Raw genomic sequence first — 22600 nt, 5'->3', positions numbered from 1 at the left:
TAATTAAAGTGTGTAACTTGCACACAGGGTGTGGCGTGTGTAGTGATTTTAAATAGGCAAAAAAATAAATAAATAAAAACGACCGGGAAATCTCATATTGGCCAACCAGTGCAACAGTTCCCAACCCTGGCTGACCAGCATGAGGTCTACGGGCCATTACTCATCGTCAGCTAGCCATGTCCTCCCTGCCTTCTGTGTATACACTACCTTTACGGGCTGACGATCTCTCGAATAAGGCGGCCGGGTGCAGTAACTTTTCAGCCCATCTTTTAATTTTGATTGTCCAGGACTTCCTACCCAAAGCATTTTTGACATTTGAGCTTGCATTATGACTAGAATAAGTTAGGCCATGATATCCACCTCCAGTCTGGTGCGGAGTTACTCCCCCTTGTGGCAGTGATGCCTGGGTTCCAGGGTCTGAAGGCTCGGAGATGCTCTTCTCCAGCTGCTGCAGAGGTTGCTGAGGAAGCAAGAGGAGAGAAAGGATGGTCATCAAGTAGACGAGCACTTTGAACCAGAATTAAAAGGGGCCCACTGGACCCAATGAGCTCCCCAGTGCCGAGCCTTGAAGTGCTGGAAGGTGCCAGGTTCCATCCTTGGGCCCTGCCGAGCTAGCTCTCGGCAGCCTTGTTGACACGCGGCAATTGGCCTCAGTACCTTTGGGTTAGAAGCGGTGGCCGGGGCGGGGGGGGGGGGGGGGGCCGGGGCGCAGAGAGGGGGGTTAGGGAGAGAAAATATAAGTCAGGGTTCCTGCCGCTGATTGCTTCTCAGTGACCCTTTGCTGGGAAGCGCTTGTGCGTGCACCGATGTTGGCCGAGGACAGGTCCGGGATCGGCTGTGACGCACTCCGTGGTCAAACAGCCTCCCGGCACCCACCCGTGAAGGCACAGAGGCGACGAGTGGGCGACTCGGCCCGGAGCCCAGCACGAGTTAACATCTTCGGGGGAGGAGAGCGGGCAACAAAAGGTACACTGCGGACGGCACCATGGGGAGTTAGGGTAAAGGCTCACGCCCGTGGAGAAGGCACGGGGCGAAACAGATTGACAGTCACCCCAGGGACGTCTCGAGCAACTCTGGCCACAGCGCGGTTACGCCAGAAGCTTTGGAGAAAGTCACAGGAAGGAAACGCAATCTTTGTCGGCCCACCCGCTAAAGCTGCGGAAAATAAAAAAGCCCACTGAGGTATTGAGCTAGAGAGGCCGGGAAGGTGGGTGCCAGGTCCCGTCCCCAATCTGTGCCCAGTTAGCCGAGTTCAGCCAGGCAGTGGCATTTGGCCTCAGTCCCCCAGAGCGGGAGGGGCAGGAAAAAAACAAAATCAGCCGAGGTCCCCGCTCCTGATCGCTATCCAGTGAGCACCCCTCTGCTGGAAAGTGCAGACATCAGGCGAGGACAGGATCGGATTTGGCGGCGACGCCTCCCACAGTCAAATAGCCTGCCACCGATCGTGGTTTGGGTTCACGCCATCAAGGATGCGAGGTGGCGAGGGCTCGTGGGAACCTCGCCCCAACAAGAGTCAGGAAGCGGTGGGGGGGCAAGAGACGGAGGATCAACACCAGAAAGATTTGCGTCACGCCCCCCCCCCGCGACACGGGAAGGGGCTGCTCCACTCACCTTCTCCGGCAGGCCAGTGGACGAGCAGGTGACCAACGCCGCGGCCCTGACGGAGGGGGGCGAAGCTGGCTCCTGCTCCACGCAGTGGGGGACGTGCTCCACCGGTCCCGAGGGTTCCCGCTGGGGGGGCGAGGGCGTGGCGTCGGGGGCCTCTCCCGCGGAGCAGGCCGCTGCGTTCTCGCTGGAGGAGGCCGAGCGGGGCGAGTCGGTGCCGGGCGCCCCGGGCTGGCCGCCGTGCTCCTGGTACAGCAGCGTGCGTAGCTTCTCGTCCAGGGTCTTGATGCGGTTGTCGGCAAAGTCGACCTTCGGGGGCCCCTCGCTGTCCGACTCGGGCATGGAGGCGCTCTGCTGGGGCGACTGGCTCTGGGCCCCCAGCTGCTGGAGGCTGGCGGAGGGAGTGGCGGCAACCAGGCCCTCCAGCTGGAGGGCGGGCAGGTCCGCCGACCCCTGGCAGTGCGGAGGCTCGGAGGGAGGGCTGGCAGCCTGTCGGAGGTCGTGGAGCGAAGAGCCGGGCGGGGAAGTCGAGGTCGGGGTGGAGAAGGAGGGCTCTGCCCTCCGAGTCCTCCTTGGGTCAGTCGCAGCACAGTCGTCGCAACAGGAGGACGAGGACGAGGAGCTGGAGGCGCAGGATGCCACGCTGCTCGGGAGTGTCGCAGGCAGCTCAGGCTGTACTGGGGCCGCTGGAGCAGTAATTGAGCCATCCAGTGGTATCTGCTTGATGTCTTCCAAAGAGTTTGAGGATGTCAAATGGATCATTTCTTGGCTTGTATTTTCTGCGTCTGTGAAGATCACCAGACAAAAGTAAGAGTTAAATTCAGGGCAAACGGCTGGTGCAGTGGGTTAGATCCTGCCCTTCGCCTCTGGAACCCGGGTGCAAATCCAGCCCATACTAAACGTCCCCTCCGTTTGTGAGGGTTTTTTGTGAAATGAGTTTGGAGGCTGCCTCAATCTACTTCCTGATGGGTATGAGCCCGCTGGCAAAAAACTGCCACTAATTCCGCATTATTTGGCCATGGAATGGCCGGTGTGGGATGTGGAAAAATGTCACACTGGTGCATTAAGGGGCTCCTTCCTGAGGTCGGAGTGAGGAAAATTGTTGGATCAGCTTTACTCTGTATCTAACCCGTGCTGTACCTGCCCTGGGAGTGTTTGATGGGACGGTGTAGAGGGAGCTTTACTCTGTATCTAACCCGTGCTGTACCTGCCCTGGGAGTGTTTGATGGGACAGTGTAGAGGGAGCTTTACTCTGTATCTAACCCGTGCTGTACCTGCCCTGGGAGTGTTTGATGGGACAGTGTAGAGGGAGCTTTACTCTGTATCTAACCCTGTACCTGCCCTGGGAGTGTTTGATGGGACAGTGTAGAGGGAGCTTTACTCTGTATCTGACCCTGTACCTGCCCTGGGAGTGTTTGATGGGACAGTGTAGAGGGAGCTTTACTCTGTATCTAACCCTGTACCTGCCCTGGGAGTGTTTGATGGGACAGTGTGGAGGGAGCTTTACTCTGTATCTAACCCTGTACCTGCCCTGGGAGTGTTTGATGGGACAGTGTAGAGGGAGCTTTACTCTGTATCTAACCCTGTACCTGCCCTGGGAGTGTTTGATGGGACAGTGTAGAGGGAGCTTTACTCTGTATCTAACCCGTGCTGTACCTGCCCCTGGGAGTGTTTGATGGGACAGTGTAGAGGGAGCTTTACTCTGTATCTAACCCTGTACCTGCCCCTGGGAGTGTTTGATGGGACAGTGTCGAGGGAGCTTTACTCTATCTTTACAGGGGGAGTGGTGGACAACATGAAGTGGGGCTGAAGTTTGAGGACGCAACTGAAGGCAGGGTCCAAGAGGGAGGTTTTGAGGAGCTTTTCAAAGGGGACATAGCACTGGCGAGGCAGAAAGGATTTAGGAAGAGAATCTCAGAGTGCAAGGACATGAATGCTCTGCCACAGGTGGTGGAGCAGGGAGGGGAAAGAGAGGACAAGGTAAACTGGAACTGGCAGAGTTGGAACGCCAATGGCACGTCACCCCATCATGCACAGAAATCTAGACTTTACAGCATGGGGACCTAACAGTCACTCAAAGTTATCCACTCAGCTCTAATCCCCTGCCCTCTCCCTATTCGGCCCATCGCTCCACCATTGGCGGCCGTGCCTTCAGCCGCCTCGGCCCTAAGCTCTGGAATTCCCTCCCTAAGCCTCTGTGCCTCTCTCTCCCCTCCTTTAAGACGCTCCTTTAAAACCCGCCTCTTTGACCCAGCTTTTGGTCACCTGTCCTAAAATCTCCTTGACGTGGCTCGGTATCGGTTGCTATCTGATAGCGCTCCTGAGAAGTGCCTTCGGGCGTTTCACTACGTTGACGACACAGTGCAAATGAGAGTTGCTGTTGCTGGTTCGTTAACAAACACCCCCGCTCCCCACACCCAATTCAGTCCGTTTCTGATCAACGTTTATACTAAACTGCCAGAAAGCAGCAGCTGCCCGGAGTTTGAGAGCTCCTTACCGGCCTGGGGCTGGGGCTGGGGACCCGGCGGTGGATCCGTCTGCTCGTCCGCCTCGCGGTACTTTATCTTCTGGTTGACGAAGAATCTCCAGCGGCTGACGGAGGCCGAGTGCTGGACCCCTTCACCTGAAACACACAGCCTGTTGATGAGTGAAGCCGGCGAGGCTGCGAGTGAACAGAGAGAGACACGCGAGATCGGGAGGGAGTCACTTCATCGTCACCTCCCTCCTCTCTTTCCCCCCCTCCCCCACACACCCCACCCCACCCTCCAAAGGCCGGGGTTCATCGCGGGGCAACTGCGAGCACAAGTGCGACTCCCCCCCCACTCAGTCGCACGGTGAACCAAAGCACCCCCGAACGTTGCCCCCCTCCCCCCTCTAGTTTTTTGTTCAACCCCGTTTTTCCTTCCCTCCAACTTCTGGAGATTGCGCCCCACCTCGGGCACAGTCACAGGCCGCTCGCCCGAGCGGCCGCCTGACCGCGAGCGTCGACGGGGACGGGCATACGTCACGCCGAGTCCGATCCTGCTCCCGACCCGGCCTCTCCAACGTGCCCGTTCCAGCAGGGGGCCCCGGACGGCGATCGGGAGCAGGAACCCCGCCGGATTCTTCAAACGCCCCCGACCCCGCATAACAAATCTGCAGCCCGAGGGCGCGGGCTGCAATTCCAGCAGCCCCACCATTCGCCCAGCTAAGAGCAGACAACTTGGAACAGGGCCAAGGACGGAACCTGGAACCTGGAACCCTCCCAGCCCAGGGAGCTCAGTGCAACCCCGTGGGCGATGCCTCGAATCACAAGGCCTCACCAGACAGAAAGATGTCAACCGTCTTTATGTATATAAAAGAGAGAGAGAACTGCACTTCCTTATAATCGCGACGGTTGCCGCTGTGACATTCGAACACGCGGTGGGGGAGTGCGGCGGGGGGCTGAGCCGGTGTCCGACACTTCGAAGGTTAGATTCCACAGTACTCACCGCAAGTTTGAGAGATTGCTTGGCTCATCTGCAACTGCTCTGCACCTACGTGCTAAACCCACAGAAAAACAAAGATTAACATCCAAACCAGCAGCCGGAATCAAGCTCTCTTTTCTTAAAGACGGCGCACCCAACGTGAACTTGGGAAAGGGCGTTTCTCCCTCGGCCCACCCCCAACTGTCTCCTCTCCTCAAGACGGTGGCATGAGCTGCAACAAATTGCCATTCTTCAGGTCAGTGATAAGAGGGTATTGGACCCTCTTATGGTGGGGGTGGGGGGAAAAAAAAGAGAGGTGGGCGAGGAGAGAAGGGAAGAGAGCATTTACAGCCAAGTTTGATGCTGCTCTTGCGTGCAGTCCAGACGCATGCACTTTCCACCGAGGGCGGTGAGCAGGAGCGAGACCCTAGGGGGTGACCTTTCCCCCCTCTTTAGCCCAGGGGTGCAAAGGTGAAACCCTACCGTCCCTGCCACCACTCCAGGCGATACCAATTTACGCAGCACAGACCAAGGGTCGAATCGCGGGCCCCTCCAGGTCCAGGTGGGTCAGTGTCTGCTCTGGGTGGGGCACCCACACCCACGCACCCAGCCATCAGAGCAGCACGACAAGGCAATTCTTACGAGCGGCCTTACTGAGTTGCGGGGGAAGAGGTGGGGGGGGGTTAAAAACCCAACCAGAATTCCGCCCCCGAATCCAGCAACTGCTGTGGTCAGGAGGCCCGCTGACACTCGCTGTGAAGAGCCACACGATGAAGTGGTACCAGAAGGTGAATCGTACCCCAGCGAGAGTCAGAGCCTTCAGGAGAGGAGGCGGGAGGGGCAGGAAAATAGCAACGAGAGAGAGAACGAAAAGGAAAACAAAAAAGGCACAAAAACAGTCGTCTCCCCCAGCCCCGAGCGTGCAGAGGGAGCTTTACCCCACGCCTAACCTGTGCTGCATCAGATAAAGGAGAAGAAGAGAGGGGCACAGTCCGCCTTGTCCCTCTTCATTGGGGGGAAAAGAAAAAGGAAAAGAACCCACGTGGGCATATAAGGAAGGGAGAGCAAAGACCCATCAGTGCTCTCACACACTCCACTAGACAGTGCCAGCACACACAGCACCCTTCTTCAGCTTGTGGTAAAGCCAACACTCTGGTAAATTCCTCCCAGGGATAAAAAGGAAGCTCGAGGAAACCGTGACAACCTGTCACTGGACGCCTTCCATTAAACCTTCCCTCCCGAACCGCCCCAACTCGGAAACGCAAGACCAGAGGCATCAGTCTCCCAGTGTGAACTGGCATGGAGCTGGCAGCTAAACTGGGGCAGGGAGAAGGGGGAGGGACGGAGGGAGAGAAAATGTCAGGTGCGAAAGCCACAGGTTTTAACAGGACACTGCAGAAAGACTAGTTCATCAGCAGCAATCGACTTTTTCCTGCTTATTAAGGTGAGGGACGTTGGTACCAGGGAATAGAACATTGAGGGAGACACAATGTCAGCATCAAACACTCCCAGGGCAGGTACAGGGTTAGATACAGAGTAAAGCTCCCTCTACACTGTCCCATCAAACACTCCCAGGGCAGGTACAGGGTTAGATAAAGAGTAAAGCTCCCTCTACACTGTCCCATCAAACACTCCCAGGGCAGGTACAGGGTTAGATACAGAGTAAAGCTCCCTCTACACTGTCCCATCAAACACTCCCAGGGCAGGTACAGGGTTAGATACAGAGTAAAACTCCCTCTATGCTGTCCCATCAAACATTCCCAGAGCAGGTACAGGGTTAGATACAGAGTAAAGCTCCCTCTACACTGTCCCATCAAACACTCCCAGGGCTGGTACAGCACGGGTTAGATACAGAGTAAAAGCTCCCTCAATGCTGAATCATAGAATGGGTTACAGCACAGGAGGCCGCCATTCGGCCCATTGAGTCTGTGCCGACTCTCTGCAAGAGCAATCCAGCTAGTGCCATTCCCCCGTCCTTTCCCCGTAGCCCTGCAAATTTTTTCCCTTCAAATATTTATCCAGTTCCCTTTTGAAGGCCATGATTGAATTTGCCTCCACCGCCCCCTCGGGCAGTGCATTCCAGATCCTAACCACTCGCTGCATAAAAAAGTTTTTCCTCATCTCAGCTTTGTTTCTTTTGCCAATCACCTTAAATCTACGCCCTCTGGTTCTTGACCCTTCCGCCAATGGGAACAGTTTCTCTCCATCTACTCTGTCTAGACCCTTCATGATTTTGAATACCTCGATCAAATCTCCTCGCAACCATCTCTGTTCCAGGGAGAACAACCCCAGCTTCTCCAGTCTATCCACGGAACTAAAGTCCCTCGTCCCTAGAATCATTCCAGTAAATCTCTCTGCACCCTCTCTAAGACCAACTGTGTCTGAACCAGTGATTTATAAAGGTTCATCAAGACCTCCTTGCTTTGTACTCTATGCCTCTATTTATAAAGCCCAGGATCTCGTATGCTTTCTTAGCCGCTTTCTCAACCTACCCTACCCCCAGATCTCTCTGTTCCTGTACCCCTTTTAGAATTGTACCCTTTAGTTTACATTGCCTCTCCTCGTTCTCCCTACCGAAATGTATCACTTCACATGTTTCTGCGTTAAATTTCATCTGCCACGTGTCCGCCCAGTCCACCAGCCTGTGTCCTCTTGAAGTCTATCACTATCGTCATCACTGTTCACTACCCTTCCAAGTTTTGTGCCCCATTAAATACTCCCAGGACAGGTACAGCACGGGTTAGATAGAGTAAAGCTCCCTCTACACTGTCCCATCAAACACTCCCAGGGCAGGTACAGCACGGGTTAGATACAGAGTAAAGCTCCCTCTACACTGTCCCATCAAACACTCCCAGGGCAGGTACAGGGTTAGATACAGAGTAAACTCCCTCTACACTGTCCCATCAGACACTCCCAGGGCAGGTACAGCACAGGTTAGATACAGAGTAAAGCTCCCTCAATATTGCATCAACATTTTGCCTGAGCTTCAACCTCAGAAGCACACGACTAGAAACTTTGATTTCCCCAGCTTCGACACCTGTAAGCTGGTGAATTGGGGTAGTTTTTGTGCTGCGGCTCAATGCCACCGGCACGTGAGACTGCCCCGCACTCACTTCCTGCAGGGCCTTCAGACGTGCCCCCTGGGCTCAGCTGGTGGCACTCCCACCGAACCCGAGTCAGAAGGGTTTGAGTTCAAATCCCACTCCAGGGCTTCATCACGTTATGCCGGCCGACTCTCCAATGCAGGGCTGGGGGAGTGCTGCATTGCAGAAGGGTCACCTCTCAGATGAAACATAAAACCGAGGCCGTCTGCCTCTTCAGGTTCCCACGGCACTATTCGAAGTGCAGGGAGATCCCCCAGTGTCCTGGCTAACATGAATCCTTCAATCAACACCAGGTAGAATCGATCAACTCGTCATTTATTTGCTGGTTGTGGGATCTTGCTGTGTGATAATTGGCTGTTGGGTTCAGTGACAACACTTCAAACCAATCCGTTGGCTGTGAAGCACTTCAGGATGTGATGAAGTGTAATATAAAGGGTGAGTCCTTTCTTATGATACGGTCTCACTTCACAATTATACACATCAGTGTCTCTCTCTCTCTGTCTCTCTCTGATTTTTGCCTTTCTCTCTCTCTCTCTCTCTCTCAAGTGCCATGACCTCGGTTTATTATAAATACGAAGAGAATCCGACCGATTTCGAGATTTGCACCTTTTGCTCACACGTGAAGAGGTTGTTTAAATCATGTGGTGAAACGACAGTCCATCTCTCACTTACCACGCTGCTGCTGTTGTCGGACTGGCCTGGGTCCATCGGTGGGTGATGGGAACTAACATCCGTCCCTCGGTCGCCCTCCGATGAATTTCTTAGAACTTCTTGGGAATTTGAAATGATAGCTCTCATCTCTTCAATAAATTTCATCTTCTGAACTTCCAAAATAAAATTGTCTTCCACCTGCCACAAAAAAACATAAAACGAGATTGCCCGGTTACAAAAGCAACCAGGGCGGAGCTACGGACCGCTGCACTGAGTGGCATCAAACTACAGTGTCCGAGATTGCCACACACACAGGAGAAGGAGAAAGGGCAGAACGGGGAAGGAGGAGGAGAAAGAAAGGGCAGAACAGGGAAGGAGGAGGAGAGGGGGAAGAAAGGGCAGAACGGGGAAGGAGGAGGAGAGGGGGAAGAAAGGGCAGAACGGGGAAGGAGGAGGAGAGGGGGAAGAAAGGGCAGAACGGGGAAGGAGGAGGAGAGGGGGAAGGAGGAGGAGAGGGGGAAGGGCAGAACGGGGAAGGAGGAGAGGGGAAAGAAAGGGCAGAATGGGGGAGGAGAGGGGGAAGAAAGGGCAGAAAGAGGAGAGGAGGAAGGGCAGAATGGGGAAGGAGGAGAGGGGGAAGGGCAGAATAGGGAAGGAGGAGAGGGGGAAGAAAGGGCAGAATGGGGAAGGAGGAGAGGGGGAAGAAAGGGCAGAATGGGGAAGGAGGAGAGGGGGAAGAAAGGGCAGAATGGGGACGGAGGAGAGGAGGAAGGGCAGAATGGGGACGGAGGAGAGGAAGGGCAGAATGGGGAAGGAGGAGAGAAGGAAGGGCAGAATGGAAGGGCAGAATGGGGAAGGAGGAGAGGAGGAAGGGCAGAATGGGGGGGGGGGGAAAAGAGAGGAGAAAAAAAGAGCAGAAAGGGATAGAAGAGAGAAGGAAGTGCAGAATGGGGAGGAGAGAGGATGAAAAAAACGCAGAGAGTGAATGGGGAAAGGGTAATCAGAAAGACCCAACAGCGAAGGGTGAGGAGGAGTAAGAAAGAGAGTGGTCACCGATGGAGCATTGATCCATCTTTCAGGCACTGGCCGACCTGCTGTGCAGTGGCAGCATTGTGTGCTTTGATCTAACAATCAGATGTTGCACGGACTCACCATGTACAAAGCTATATCTTCTGGGTCATCTCCATCCACATCAAATTTGAAGGTCACCATTTTGTTGTTGTGCGTCTCCAGCTGGCATTCCACCATGTTGTCCCCCACATTGGAATCCTGTTGGGTTGGAATGACTCACCGTTACACATTGCAGGTAAAGGTGTGCACTGTGTGTTTGAAATGGCCAACTTCACAGCTTTAAAGCTTCCATCTTCACAAACCTTGCACTGGTCTGAACTCCCCCCCCCCCCCCCCCCCCAATTACTTCACATAGCACCCTGGCACACTGTAGGGAATGGGATCAATCGTGTGCCCCGCGAGCTCGGCAGGTAGGCAAACCTCCTGACTGATTCCAAACAGGGCAGCGGAGCAGTGCTCGCCTTACAACGCCGAGAGTCGGCACGGGTAATCAGGGAACCGCCCAGGTCGTCCTGGAGACTATTTGGGAAAAGTGGAAGGCAGAGATCTCTTCGGAGCGAGGTTAAGGCGGGCAGGGGTGGCTGTTTTAGAGTCATAGAGTTATACAGCACGGATAGAGGCCCTTCGGCCCATCGTGTCCGCGCCGGCCATCAGCCCTGTCTACTCTAATCCCATATTCCAGCATTTGGTCCGTAGCCTTGTATGCTATGGCATTTCAAGTGCTCATCCAAATGCTTCTTGAATGTTGTGAGGGTTCCTGCCTCCACAACCCTTTCAGGCAGTGAGTTCCAGACTCCAACCACCCTCTGGGTGAAAAAGTTCTTTCTCAAATCCCCTCTAAACCTCCCGCCTTTTACCTTGAATCTATGTCCCCTTGTTATAGAACCCTCAACGAAGGGAAAAAGCTCCTTAGTATCCATCCTATCTGTGCCCCTCATAATTTTGTACACCTCAATCATGTCCCCCCTCAGCCTCCTCTGCTCCAAGGAAAACAAACCCAATCTTCCCAGTCTCTCTTCATAGCTGAAGCGCTCCAGCCCTGGTAACATCCTGGTGAATCTCCTCTGCACCCTCTCCAAAGCGATCACATCCTTCCTGTAGTGTGGCGACCAGAACTGCACACAGTACTCCAGCTGTGGCCTAACCAGTGTTTTATACAGCTCCATCATAACCTCCTTGCTCTTATATTCTATGCCTCGGCTAATAAAGGCAAGTATCCCATATGCCTTCTTTACCACCTTATCTACCTGTTCCGCCGCCTTCAGGGATCTGTGAACTTGCACACCAAGATCCCTCTGACCCTCTGTCTTGCCTCGGGTCCTCCCATTCATTGTGTATTCTCTCACACACCCTTAGCAGTCAGCTCAAGAGCGACGACAACAGTGGTCATCCTCCATTTACCCCTCAGGCGGGAACGATATGCGAGGGCTGGGGCGGGGGAGGGGGCAACAATGTTAATTGCTCTGGATCTCCAACAGGCTGAGCCTGGCAGTGTTGCTGCCTGCACAGTCAAAGCCCTAATTTTATCATGGGGAGGTGCCCAGCGGTCGCCAGCACTTCTCCCCAGACTGGGTGCGAACTAAATCCCTATTCGCAAGTGTTTGTAGCCAGGATGAGGCAACCTCCGATCACCTGCAGAACAGTCAGCTGGAACTTGGCTGACTTGTCCGGTCGGTCACGAGCACACGACGACCTTCTCGGCTGAGATTTCTGGGGCTTTTCGGCCTTTCCGTTCCCAACTTCACTGCCGTTGGCCGCTTCTTTCATGGCATCAGGAGCCGCACTGAGGGAACAAAAACCGGTCTGAGCACAAGTCTCTAAACAACTACCATCACTAAAAACAGGTCATCTGCTCATTTGTCGCACTGCTGTTTGTGGGATCTTGCTGTGCGCAAATTGGCTGCCGCATTGCCCTACATTACACTTCAACAGCATTTCATTGGTTGTAAAGCGCTTCGTGACGTCCTGAGGCCGTGAAAGGCAAGTCTTTTTAAAAAAAATTATAACCCGAGAATTTTTTTTCTGTCTCTGAAGGGCCCGGTAGGAAGACTTGAGGTTTTATCTCCATCGGGCTGGACAGCATCGCGTGAGACACTCCCTCCTTCACCCACTGAGCAACAGCACTGTGTGGTGCTCAAGACTTTTGAGATAAACAACAAGTCTGCTATATTGTGGTGCGACCCTACCTGCGGGACCCGAGTGTGAATCGAGCCCGAGACCGATGGGGCGCAGGCCGATCTCTCCGCCAGGTGCGAGACAGAGATCGGTGATACGAGTCGGGGCAGCCTCGATGCAGTTCGGGTCCGTAACACAAATTGGCAGTCACGTGCAAAGGTTGCGTGGGAGGCTGGCTGCACCGTCCAACTCGCGCTCTGCTCGTTACCGTAGAATCTTACTGCACACGAGGGGGCCATTCGGCCCATCGTGCCTGTGCCGGCTCTTTGAAAGAGATATCCAATGAGCCCCACTCCTCTATCTCCACGGCCCTGCAAATTTTTCCCCTTCAGTGTGCATCCAAATCCCTTTTGAAAGCTACCTTTCAGGCAGTGCATTCCAGATTATAACAACTTGCTGTGTAAAAATGGACATACTGGGTGGATAAAGAAGAAAACCTTTCCACCCCAACACCGACACTGCTCGACTTTAAAGAGGGAAACAAATTCACCGCTGCATGTGAACGTTAGACAGAAAGGGGTAAATGTGCGTCAAGGAACTGGACCGAGACTGCTCCAAGCTTAGGAACCTGACAGCCAGCGGACAGGAAACCGTCATCATCAAGGGTTTGGAGTTAGACTCGAACCCTGGTCCCGACATCTTCGCTTGAATCGAGTGAAACGCCCAGAAGCCAAACCAAACACAGGGGTCTGAATGGGGACAGAAGGGGAAGGGGCGAACGGAAAGTTTCACATCCGTGATTCCTCCTATGGCGGTGTCCTATCTGAGCTGTGCGGTGATTGACCGTTTCACCAGCTCTACGATCGCAACAGCCTGGATTGCAAGGAATAATCGCACTGAAAACATGCAGAAGGGGCCTACTGCCACGGGGTTACTGGTTTTCAAAGCAATCCTAATTGAGGTGTGTAAGATGATTGAAGGATTTGATAGCGTAGAGAGAGAGAGAAACTAATTTCCTCTGGTGGGGGGAGTCCAGAACAAGGGGGCATAACCTTAAAATTAGAGCCAGGCTGTTCAGGGGTGATGTCGGGAAGCACTTCGTCACACAAAGGGGAGTGGAAATCTGGAACTCTCTCCCCCCAAGGGAGGCTGGGGGGTCAATTGAAAATTTCAAAATTGAGATTGGTAGATTTTTTGTTGGGTAAGGGTATTAAGGGTTACGGAACCAAGGCGGGTACATGGAGTTGAGATACAGATCAGCCATGATCTAATTGAACGGCGGAACAGGCTCGAGGGGCTGAATGGCCTCCGCCTGTTCCTAAGTTCCTGTGGTAGGAGGCAGTGATGATGAAGAGGCCACACAGGCAAGGAAAGGGAAAACAGGAGGATAGAGAGAGTCACCCTCTTGCATCTTATGGGTGCTGGTGCAGAGCAAATGTGGATTTAGTTGCATGATTTTTTTTTTAAAGTTATTATTAGATTTTTAATTATTACATAGTTAACAAGGGTGTACTTCTTTGTCAACTGATGATTGTGGTAGTTAGCAACGAGAACTTTCCTGCTGCTGCTGTTGACTGAGGGAGGATTAAGGATGTTTCAGAACCTTAGGAAGGTGACAGACCGTTTCACCAGCTCTACCAACGCAACAGCCTGGACTGCAAGGAATAATCGCACTGAAAACATGCAGAAGGGGCCTACTGCCACGGGGTTACTGGTTTTCAAAGCAATCCTACCTAAGAGCATCTTGCATCTGCCTTACTGGTCGCTGGGATTCAGGAGTCACGTGGCGGGAGGTGGACTGCAAATTGTCAGGAAAAATAAAAGGGGAATTATTAGTACATTTCACAGTTAGAGAGTTAAACCTCAGTGATGGAAATAAGCTGGATAAATAATAGCATGGCATAATGTAAAAAAAGACAAAACACAGACTTTAGATGTGATGGAAGGGGTTATTTCAGCATGTTGCAATCTATCCTTGATGCGTCAGGTAATTCTCTCTGTCCCCGCCCTCCCTTCCCCAGTGAGCACGGAGAAGGATCAAAGTCAGGAAAGTCGAACGGAAAGGAAATCTGACCCTCAGCTGTTACAATTAAGACTTATGTCAGAGGTTTTCCAACATGTGTGTGCAGGAGCCTCCTGCAAACAGGGGCACACATCCAGAGGCCCCCCCCATCCCACCACCGCAAACAGGGACACACTCCCAGGGACCCCCGCAAACAGGGACACACTCCCAGGGACCCCCGCAAACAGGGACACACTCCCAGGGACCCCCGCAAACAGGGACACACTCCCAGGGACCCCCGCAAACAGGGACACACTCCCAGGGACCCCCGCAAACAGGGACACACTCCCAGGGACCCCCGCAAACAGGGACACACTCCCAGGGACCCCCGCAAACAGGGACACACTCCCAGGGACCCCCGCAAACAGGGACACACTCCCAGGGACCCCCGCAAACAGGGACACACTCCCAGGGACCCCCGCAAACAGGGACACACTCCCAGGGACCCCCGCAAACAGGGACACACTCCCAGGGACCCCCGCAAACAGGGACACACTCCCAGGGACCCCCGCAAACAGGGACACACTCCCAGGGACCCCCGCAAACAGGGACGCACTCCCAGGGACCCCCGCAAACAGGGACGCACTCCCAGGGACCCCCGCAAACAGGGACACACTCCCAGGGACCCCCGCAAACAGGGACACACTCCCAGGGACCCCCGCAAACAGGGACACACTCCCAGGGACCCCCGCAAACAGGGACACACTCCCAGGGACCCCCGCAAACAGGGACACACTCCCAGGGACCCCCGCAAACAGGGACACACTCCCAGGGACCCCCGCAAACAGGGACACACTCCCAGGGACCCCCCCATCCCACCACTGAAAACAGTGACACACTCCCAGGGACCCCTGCAAACAGGGGCACACATCCAGAGACCCCCCCCGAAAACAGTGACAAGCTCCCACCGACCTCCGCAAAGAGGGGCACACATCCAGAGAACGCCACCAGGGAATCAAGGGATATGGGGATCGGCCGGGAAAGTGGAGTTGAGGTCGAAGATCAGCCTTAGCCTTATTGAATGGCGGAGCAGGCTCGAGGGGCCGTATGGTCTACTCCTGCTCCCATTTCTCATGATTTGTTTCCGGGGACCCCCTGGCAAACAAGGACGCGCTCCCGCGGACTCCCCATCCTCTGCAAACAGGGACGCGCGCTCCCACGGACCCACTTTCTAAAATAATAGCATATTTTTCCTTTGGGTGGGGAGTGCAAATAAGGCAACTAGTTCAGGAGTCTGAACACCGTAAAAAAAATTCCCATCACAGACCCCAAGTGGACATCAGAAAACTGCCTAGACTTCATCCGAGACACTGCAGAATCCAATCAAACACTGCAGATTTCCACTGACCCTGTCCACAACCACTGGAACCAAAGGTTTATTTGGGGGGGGGGGGGGGGGGGGCGGGGGCGGGTAGAGTAACATTTTCAACCATACACAAGAAAACTAAGGGACCCCATTACCCAAATCAAGTGCTTGCTCTCATCAGTCGCCCAGTGGCCCAACAGGTTAGTGCTGTGGGGGGGGGGTCATACGGACCCTGAGGTCCTGGATGTAATTGCTAATCCTGAGTATGCAACGCGTCTCTGGCACTCTCTCCCCATAAAACCCTCCGCATTGCTACCTCTCTCCTTGATCTGGCCTTTGGTTAACCCAACCCCCGCACGCCCGCCAGCCCCCCCCACTTTCCCCTTGGCGGCCATCTTCATCCCTGCCAAGCAGGCTGCGGCACTTCATTGTGGCGAACACGCGATACGATCAGCCGGTGGGGTTTCTTTTCAAATCGAGAGCCAGGGTGAAACGGTCGGGGCCACGCAGCGCAGGTCAGCGCCAAGCTCGGAGAGAGCGGGGAAAAGACGGCCAGGCGAGAAAGTGAGGGGGTGGGGAGGGGGCGAGAGGGAGAGAGAGGCCGAGCGAAAGAGACTTGAAAGAAAGCGCTGGATGATCCTTGTGGGATTCGGCAGCGTTCGAGAGAGATGGGGGCCCCACTATCACAGGTGCTCAGGGGGATCAACCACCTGTTTTGAGCGTACAGCGACGGGAGCGTCTGCAGAACGAGCCGACGGACCGAAGGCGATGGGAACGGCTTTGAAACGAGCTAATGGATCTCAAGGTGATTGGGGTTTAACGCTCCCCACCCCGCCCTGCCCTGAGACCACGGTTACACGGCCACTGCCCCTACCTGCGCCTCAAAGTCCAGCTGCGCCTGCATCGTGGCGGGGCTCTCCTGCTGCGGTTGGGCGGGACGACACTGGGGTTCCTGGGAATAAACGCCCTGCGGGAAATGCGCCGGCAGAACTGGCATCTGAAGAGCTGGTGCGGGCTGCACCGCGGCCGGCGCCTGCTGCTGCTGCTGCGGAGCCGTGGGGTACTGTTGCTGCAGTTGAGTCTGGGAACACACAGGATGCTGCTGCTGTACGGGTGCGTGGAACTGTCCCGGCTGCTGGGCAGCAGGGTTGAGCGGAGCCAGTTGGGCAGCGGTCTGAAACGGCGAGAGTTGCGGAAGCTGGCCCTGCAGGTGATGCTGCTGCTGCTGCTGCTGGAGGTGTGTCACCTGGGGCTGCACCAGTTGTTGCTGCTGCTGCAGTATTTGAGGAGCCTGCTGCAGTATTTGAGGAGCCTGAGGGGCCAGCTGATACTGGTCCGATTGAGCCTGGGCCTGGACCTGAAGGAGTGGTTGGTAATGCTGAAGAGGGGCCTGGGCCTGGGGCAGCTGTTGGTACTGGTGAGCCTGCGACTGACCCTGGCCCTGACCTGGCTGTTGATATGGGGCATGAGGCTGAGGCAGTTGCTGATATGCAGCCTGGGCTTGTGGTGGCTGCTGATACTGCTGGGCTTGGGCCGGAGCCTGGGCCTGGGCTGGCTGCTGATACTGCTGGGCCTGGGCCTGAGCCTGAGCCTGAGCCTGGGCATGGGGTGGCTGCTGATACTGTTGGGCCTGGGCCTGAGCCTGAGCCGGCTGCTGATATTGCTGGGCCTGGGCCTGAGCCTGAGCTGGCTGTTGATACTGCTGGGCCTGGGCCTGGGCAGGCTGCTGGGCCTGGGCTGGCTGTTGATATTGCCGGGCCTGGGCTGGCTGCTGATATTGCTGGGCCTGGGCCTGAGCCTGAGCCTGGGCCTGGGCTGGCTGTTGATATTGTTGGGCCTGGGCCGGCTGCTGATACTGCTGGGCCTGGGCCTGGGCTTGGGCTGGCTGTTGATATTGCCGGGCCTGGGCCTGGGCTGGCTGCTGATATTGCTGGGCCTGAGCCTGGGTCTGGGTCTGGGCCTGTGGCGACTGCTGATATTGCTGGGCCTGGGCCTGGGCCTGGCCGTGTGGCGACTGCTGATATTGCTGGGCCTGGACAGGATGCTGAAATCTCTGGGCCTGAGGGGACTGAAAATACTGCTCAGCCTGCGAAAGCTGTTGATACTGCTGGGCCTGGGCCTGAGGGGTTTGCTGATACTGCTCCGCCTGGACCTGTAGAGGCTGCTGATACAGCTGAGGCGACGCCTGGGCAGTTTGGTGATACTGCGAGGGCTGTTGAATTTGAGGAGGCAGCTTCTGTGCTGGGGTCGGAGGTGTCGGCTGCTGCAGCTCCTGCACGGGAACCGGTTGGTGCTGGGCTACGTTCTGGAACGTCATCTGCTGCGGCTGGACCAGGGTCTCGACAAGCTGATTCTGCTGCTGCACCGAGCCATGCGACGGCTGCTGCACTGGGGTCTGGAGATACATTTGTTGGAGAACTGGCACCTGAAAGAGTAGCTGTTGACCTTGGCACGGCTGTTGCTCTGCCTGCTGCAAGGAAGTCTGGACGTGCATCTGTTGCTGCGGCACTGGAGCGGGCGGTTGCTGCTGAACCGGAGGTTGCACCGGAGCTGGAACAGCTGCTTGCGGATGCAACTGCTGCACCGCGTCCTGCAGAGAAGTCTGTTGTTGTTGCTGCTGCATTGCAGGCATCTGGTGGTGGATTTGGACAACGGTTGCGGAATTACTCACCGACAGCGAGCCAGCGTCCATCGCCGCGCCTGCCGACATCCGAGCCTGTGGCGATACTGCCGGCAGGGACTGCGACGGCAGAACCATTACAGAGGCACTGGGGGAAGCCCCTATTCCGGTGGGATTGTACTGGGAGACGACAGGGAGGGTCTGAGAAGGCTGCATGGGAAGATGCACGTCACTGCCATGATGATGGAGGCCAGATGGTTGTCCATTGGCGGTCTATTGATGAGGCAAAAGAAGGTGGTTTACGACTTAAGATACAGTGACTAAAATTAATTTGAAAATGCCAATCAACACTTAGCACCGACTCCTATTGGGTGACGAGTCTGCCTGCACTGCCACAAATCCAAAATAGGAACAGGAGGCGGCCATTCAATCAGATCATGGCTGATCTGTACCTTAACTCCATTTACCTGCCTTGGTTCCGTAACCCTTAACACCCTTACCCAACAAAACAAAAAATCTATTGACCTGTTTTGAAATTTTCAATTGACCCCCAGCCTCGACAGCTTTTTTGGGGGAAGAGAGTTCCAGATTTCCACTCCCCTTTGTGTGAAGAAGTGCCTCCCGACATCACTCCTGAACGGCCGAGCTCTAATTTTAAGCTCCCCCCCCTACCAGAGCAAGTAGTTTCTCTCTATCTACCCCATCGATTCCTATAATCATCTTAAATCCAAGTATAATACACCCCTCTTAAATCACATCAGGAGTCAAGAAAGAAAATGGTGAGTCATGGCACATGAAAAATGTGTTTAATTTATATTTTGCCTTCCCTTCCCCACTCAGGTACTGAATTTTCAAAACGGAGTTCACCTCAAACTTGCAACGATTGCGGACAGTGCATCGTTTGCAGCGAAACATCACAACCATGCCCCAGATCCCGGGACACATGCGAGCAATGCCACAGGCATCCTCAGGATATATTTGCACTTGGCGTCACAGCAAGCTCGAGGAATAGCACCTCATCTTTCGCTGAGGTGCTTCACAACCTTCCGGCCTCATCACCGAGTTCAATAGCTCCAGATCGTAACCACTGCTCCCATTTTCTCGGACAGCAGTGGTTCTGCTGTAATTATTTACACCTCCTCTGGACCCATCCTTTGTTCCTTTACTTGTCCCATTACCGCCCCCTTTTTGCCTTGCGTCATCGTCCTTTTTATCATGCAATCTCTCCTGCCCTCCACCCTCTCACAGACCTTTCCCCTTTGTTCTTTCCTCCGCCCCTTCTCCCTGACTCTGTACTTACTTACAAACTGTTAAATCTCTAACGTCTACCAGTTCTGAAGCAAGCTCATCGGCCTGAAACGTTAACTCTGCTTCTCTCCCGCCGCAGATGCTGCCTGACCTGCCGAGTGTTTCCAGCACTTTCTGTTTCCAGTCAACATGGGGGATGAACACATGGCTAATTTTGGCACGCCCTTACCCCGATCGACTGTGGATAGCCGCCCACCACTTGCGGCTGCTGGGACTGCGGTAGACCCACGGACAGGTGATGAGACTCCACACTGGAGCCCGAGGAAACATGCTGCACGCCCACGTTGTGCTCGGAGACGACAGAGTAACCGACACCGCCCTGAGAATCGGAAAAGACGGCAGACCCCAGGCTGTTGTCAGAAACACTGTCGACTGGGAGAGGGGGGGGGGAAAGAAAACAGCTGTTAGTAAGTACTTTGTATCCTCACTGCACAATTTTCCCCGCAGCAAATTATTTTTCTGATAAACTGCAGCAACACTCGTTAACCTTTTCCTCAGTGCAATCGTCCTTCCAGCTCATCACCAGGGTGAAAGAATTTCACTAGAGAAGCTGGGGCTCTTTTCTTTAGAGTAGGAGGAGGCGAAGAGGAGATCTGAGAGGGGGGGGGCGTTCAAATTATGAACGGTTTTGAGAAGGTAAATCGGGAAAAACTATTTTCATTGGTCAGTGAGTCGGTAATTAGATGGCACGAATTTAAAATAAACAAAATTGGAGGGGGGGGGGGGGGCGGACGGGAGGGGAGAGAGGAGCATTGGAGGAGTGGAGGGGAAGGAAGAGGAGAGTTGAGGGAGGAGAAGACTATTTGAAAACTTACATGAAACGGTGCTCATGAGGAGCTTATTTTGCAGGACATGTTGGTCAACTTCCGGGTCCTCGGACTCCGTTATGCCGTGCTGCCACCCCGTGGTGGACAGGGACGCCACAGCGGTCTGGGGCTGCATCTGCTCCATCTGGGAGCGGAGTTTTTCCTGCTCCTCCTGCTCGCGACGCTCCTCCATCTCTCGAATCTGCTGGGTCCTCTGCCTCTTCCTCTTGATGAAAGACACCCGGTCTCGGATGGACTTGGACACTAATTTGGAGTCGTTCTCGTGGAATAATCCAGATTTAACCTGGAACCAGAAACAGTATTTTTAATTATACAAAGAATTTGACACCCCCCCCCCCCACCCCCACCAAAGATTCTTTCCCTCCCCAACCCCTGCCTCTTCCTCCACCCCTACCCCTCACAGGTGTTTGCTCGGATACTGTTATACAGGCACTGGCTGCCAGCTGGTACCTCTCCGTACGTGGCCATCCTTCATGTGGCAGCCTAGTTGGAGAGCTGGCAGGGTATTTGACCGTGGAGGGCATCACAGCTAAGGCCAAACCTGTCCTCACCCAATGTCTGCACTCACGGACTTTCCAGCAGTGGGTGCTTGACAGCACCGAATGGTCTGGGGATCCTGGCCGATTCTTTCCCTCTCTATTCCAGAGGTGCTGAAGGCCAAATGAAACAGCTTCACCGCTGCCCCAGTTGAGATCGGCTTGCTCTGCGGCAGGAACCTCTGTCCCCACACGGTATTTCCCCACTGAGCCACCAGGCCAGCTTAACAACTGACCCTAAAAAAAAAAGAAAGGTAGGCCCTCTGTCCCGAAATGTCTCAAAGCACTGCATTAATTTGCATCGAGTGCAGTGACTTATTATGGAGACAAACAAGTCATTTCATGCACAGCAATACCACACAAACAGCCAGGAGATGAACGGCCAATTAATCTGTTCTTTGGTGGTGTTGGTTGAGCGAGGAATGTTGGCCCGGATACTGGGAAAACTCCCCATTCTTAACATCCACCTGAACCAATGGAACAGAGGGGACCTTGGGTTGATTTATGGATTGGCGTCCTCTGACAATGCAGCACTGAGCGAGCGTCAGCCTAGATTACAGGCTCAAGCCCTGGAGTGGGGCTCGAACCCACAACCCGACTAACTGAAACAAGGTAAGAACTCGCATCCGCATCCGCGGACGTGCGCGACTCATGTCCGCGGACGCGCGCGGGGAGCGACTTGCGGGCGCGGGGCGATTCAAACACTTGCCATTTCCTGCGCCACTTCTTCAGGGGCGTCATGCTCCAGGTCGAAGCTGAACTCGATCGCCTCGTTGTCCTTGTGCTTCCCTTTCAGCTTCTTGGGGTCTTCAACCCAAATGCGCAGAGCGAGCGAGGAGTCCTGCCCGCTGTCCTCCTTGGCCAGCTCAATCCGCAGACCAGTGTCCTCTGCGAAAAACGCGTAGCTCAGTAGGTCCTTGATTGCAAGCCTGCGTGCAGAGGTTACGGGGATTAAGCTGAGGCGAGACAGTGGAAACGGAGTCTGGCTCTTACAATTCTGGAGCGTTGATGAGGGCAAAATTTAGCGGGTTTTGCCTGCATCGATCTTCTCTTTTTCTGAGCTATTGTGAAACACTTGCTCATTTGGAGATCGAGTCAATTTTCAACTCTTTTGCCCTGATAAACGCAACAAGTTATGACCTAATTTCCAATTTAAGTAGGTGACCTCCCATCTCTATTTTAAAAATCTTACATCTGCGCACAATTCCTGTCAACTTTTTCCAATTCTAAATTCCAATGTCCACACTTACAATGGAAACTGCCTATGTAAACTTGTCACACTAATTACTCCCTCCCCCAAGTGCAGGTGCTGCAGTGCCACCAACCAGCGGGAGGGTGGAATTACAGTGTGACAAGTTTACGCAAGCAGTTACCATTTTAAATGCGGACATAGGTTTTCATGATGGACATATGGAAATAAGGACAGAATGTATGTCTTTAAAATGGGGACGGAATTTCGTCTGCACGCCTCGGTCCAATTATCCCCCCCCCCTCTCAAACCCCATTTCACCTGAAGCCTATATTCGGTCTTGATGTCCCGTGTGCAATGCCACGGCAATAATAAATTTGCTGGCGTGGTTTTGGGAAACTCACTATTCAGCTGCTCCGACTGCAAATTGGCAAGAGGTCCAAAGCATAGACGGGAAAACCAGTGGATCCTGCGGCCACTTTCAGGAACGGTAGACTCGGTAAACAGGCTGGTTTGGGGGGGGGGGGGGCGGGGGTTTTGCCAGGATAAGGGGCAGACAGTGTGGTCCTGTACAGCTGGTGCCGTTTGGGGAGGTGTGAACGGCTGGAACCTGGGCAGAGTGCAAAGACGGCCCGATGAGGAAGGAAAGAGGGAGGGGTCAGACTCGGAGAACTTTCTTCCCTCCGGCATTGCTGTGCTCCTGCCGACGATTAGCTGCCGCCTTGGACGCTGAGTGCGCGATATATTCTGCGGCACATCC

General features: G+C 54.5%; 1 protein-coding gene across 1 annotated transcript in view; it reads right to left on the bottom strand.

Annotated features, from left to right (window-relative positions):
- Positions 1 to 22600, bottom strand: part of LOC137306803 (serine/threonine-protein kinase WNK3-like) — an 85344-nt gene that overhangs the window by 13708 nt on the left and 49036 nt on the right. The window contains exons 7-18 of the mRNA XM_067976186.1: positions 21361 to 21580; positions 20104 to 20398; positions 19458 to 19660; positions 16235 to 18253; positions 13726 to 13790; positions 11510 to 11660; positions 9959 to 10075; positions 8828 to 9004; positions 5076 to 5127; positions 4103 to 4228; positions 1612 to 2390; positions 208 to 460 (exon numbers count right to left, since the gene is read on the bottom strand). Of these exons, the coding sequence (XP_067832287.1) occupies positions 208 to 460; positions 1612 to 2390; positions 4103 to 4228; positions 5076 to 5127; positions 8828 to 9004; positions 9959 to 10075; positions 11510 to 11660; positions 13726 to 13790; positions 16235 to 18253; positions 19458 to 19660; positions 20104 to 20398; positions 21361 to 21580 (4457 nt within the window). The remainder of the gene's footprint in view (positions 1 to 207; positions 461 to 1611; positions 2391 to 4102; positions 4229 to 5075; positions 5128 to 8827; positions 9005 to 9958; positions 10076 to 11509; positions 11661 to 13725; positions 13791 to 16234; positions 18254 to 19457; positions 19661 to 20103; positions 20399 to 21360; positions 21581 to 22600) is intronic.

This window comes from Heptranchias perlo, chromosome 45 (genome assembly GCF_035084215.1).
Source record: "Heptranchias perlo isolate sHepPer1 chromosome 45, sHepPer1.hap1, whole genome shotgun sequence".
Taxonomy (NCBI): domain Eukaryota; kingdom Metazoa; phylum Chordata; class Chondrichthyes; order Hexanchiformes; family Hexanchidae; genus Heptranchias; species Heptranchias perlo.
This window is presented reverse-complemented; position numbering and strand designations above follow the sequence as displayed.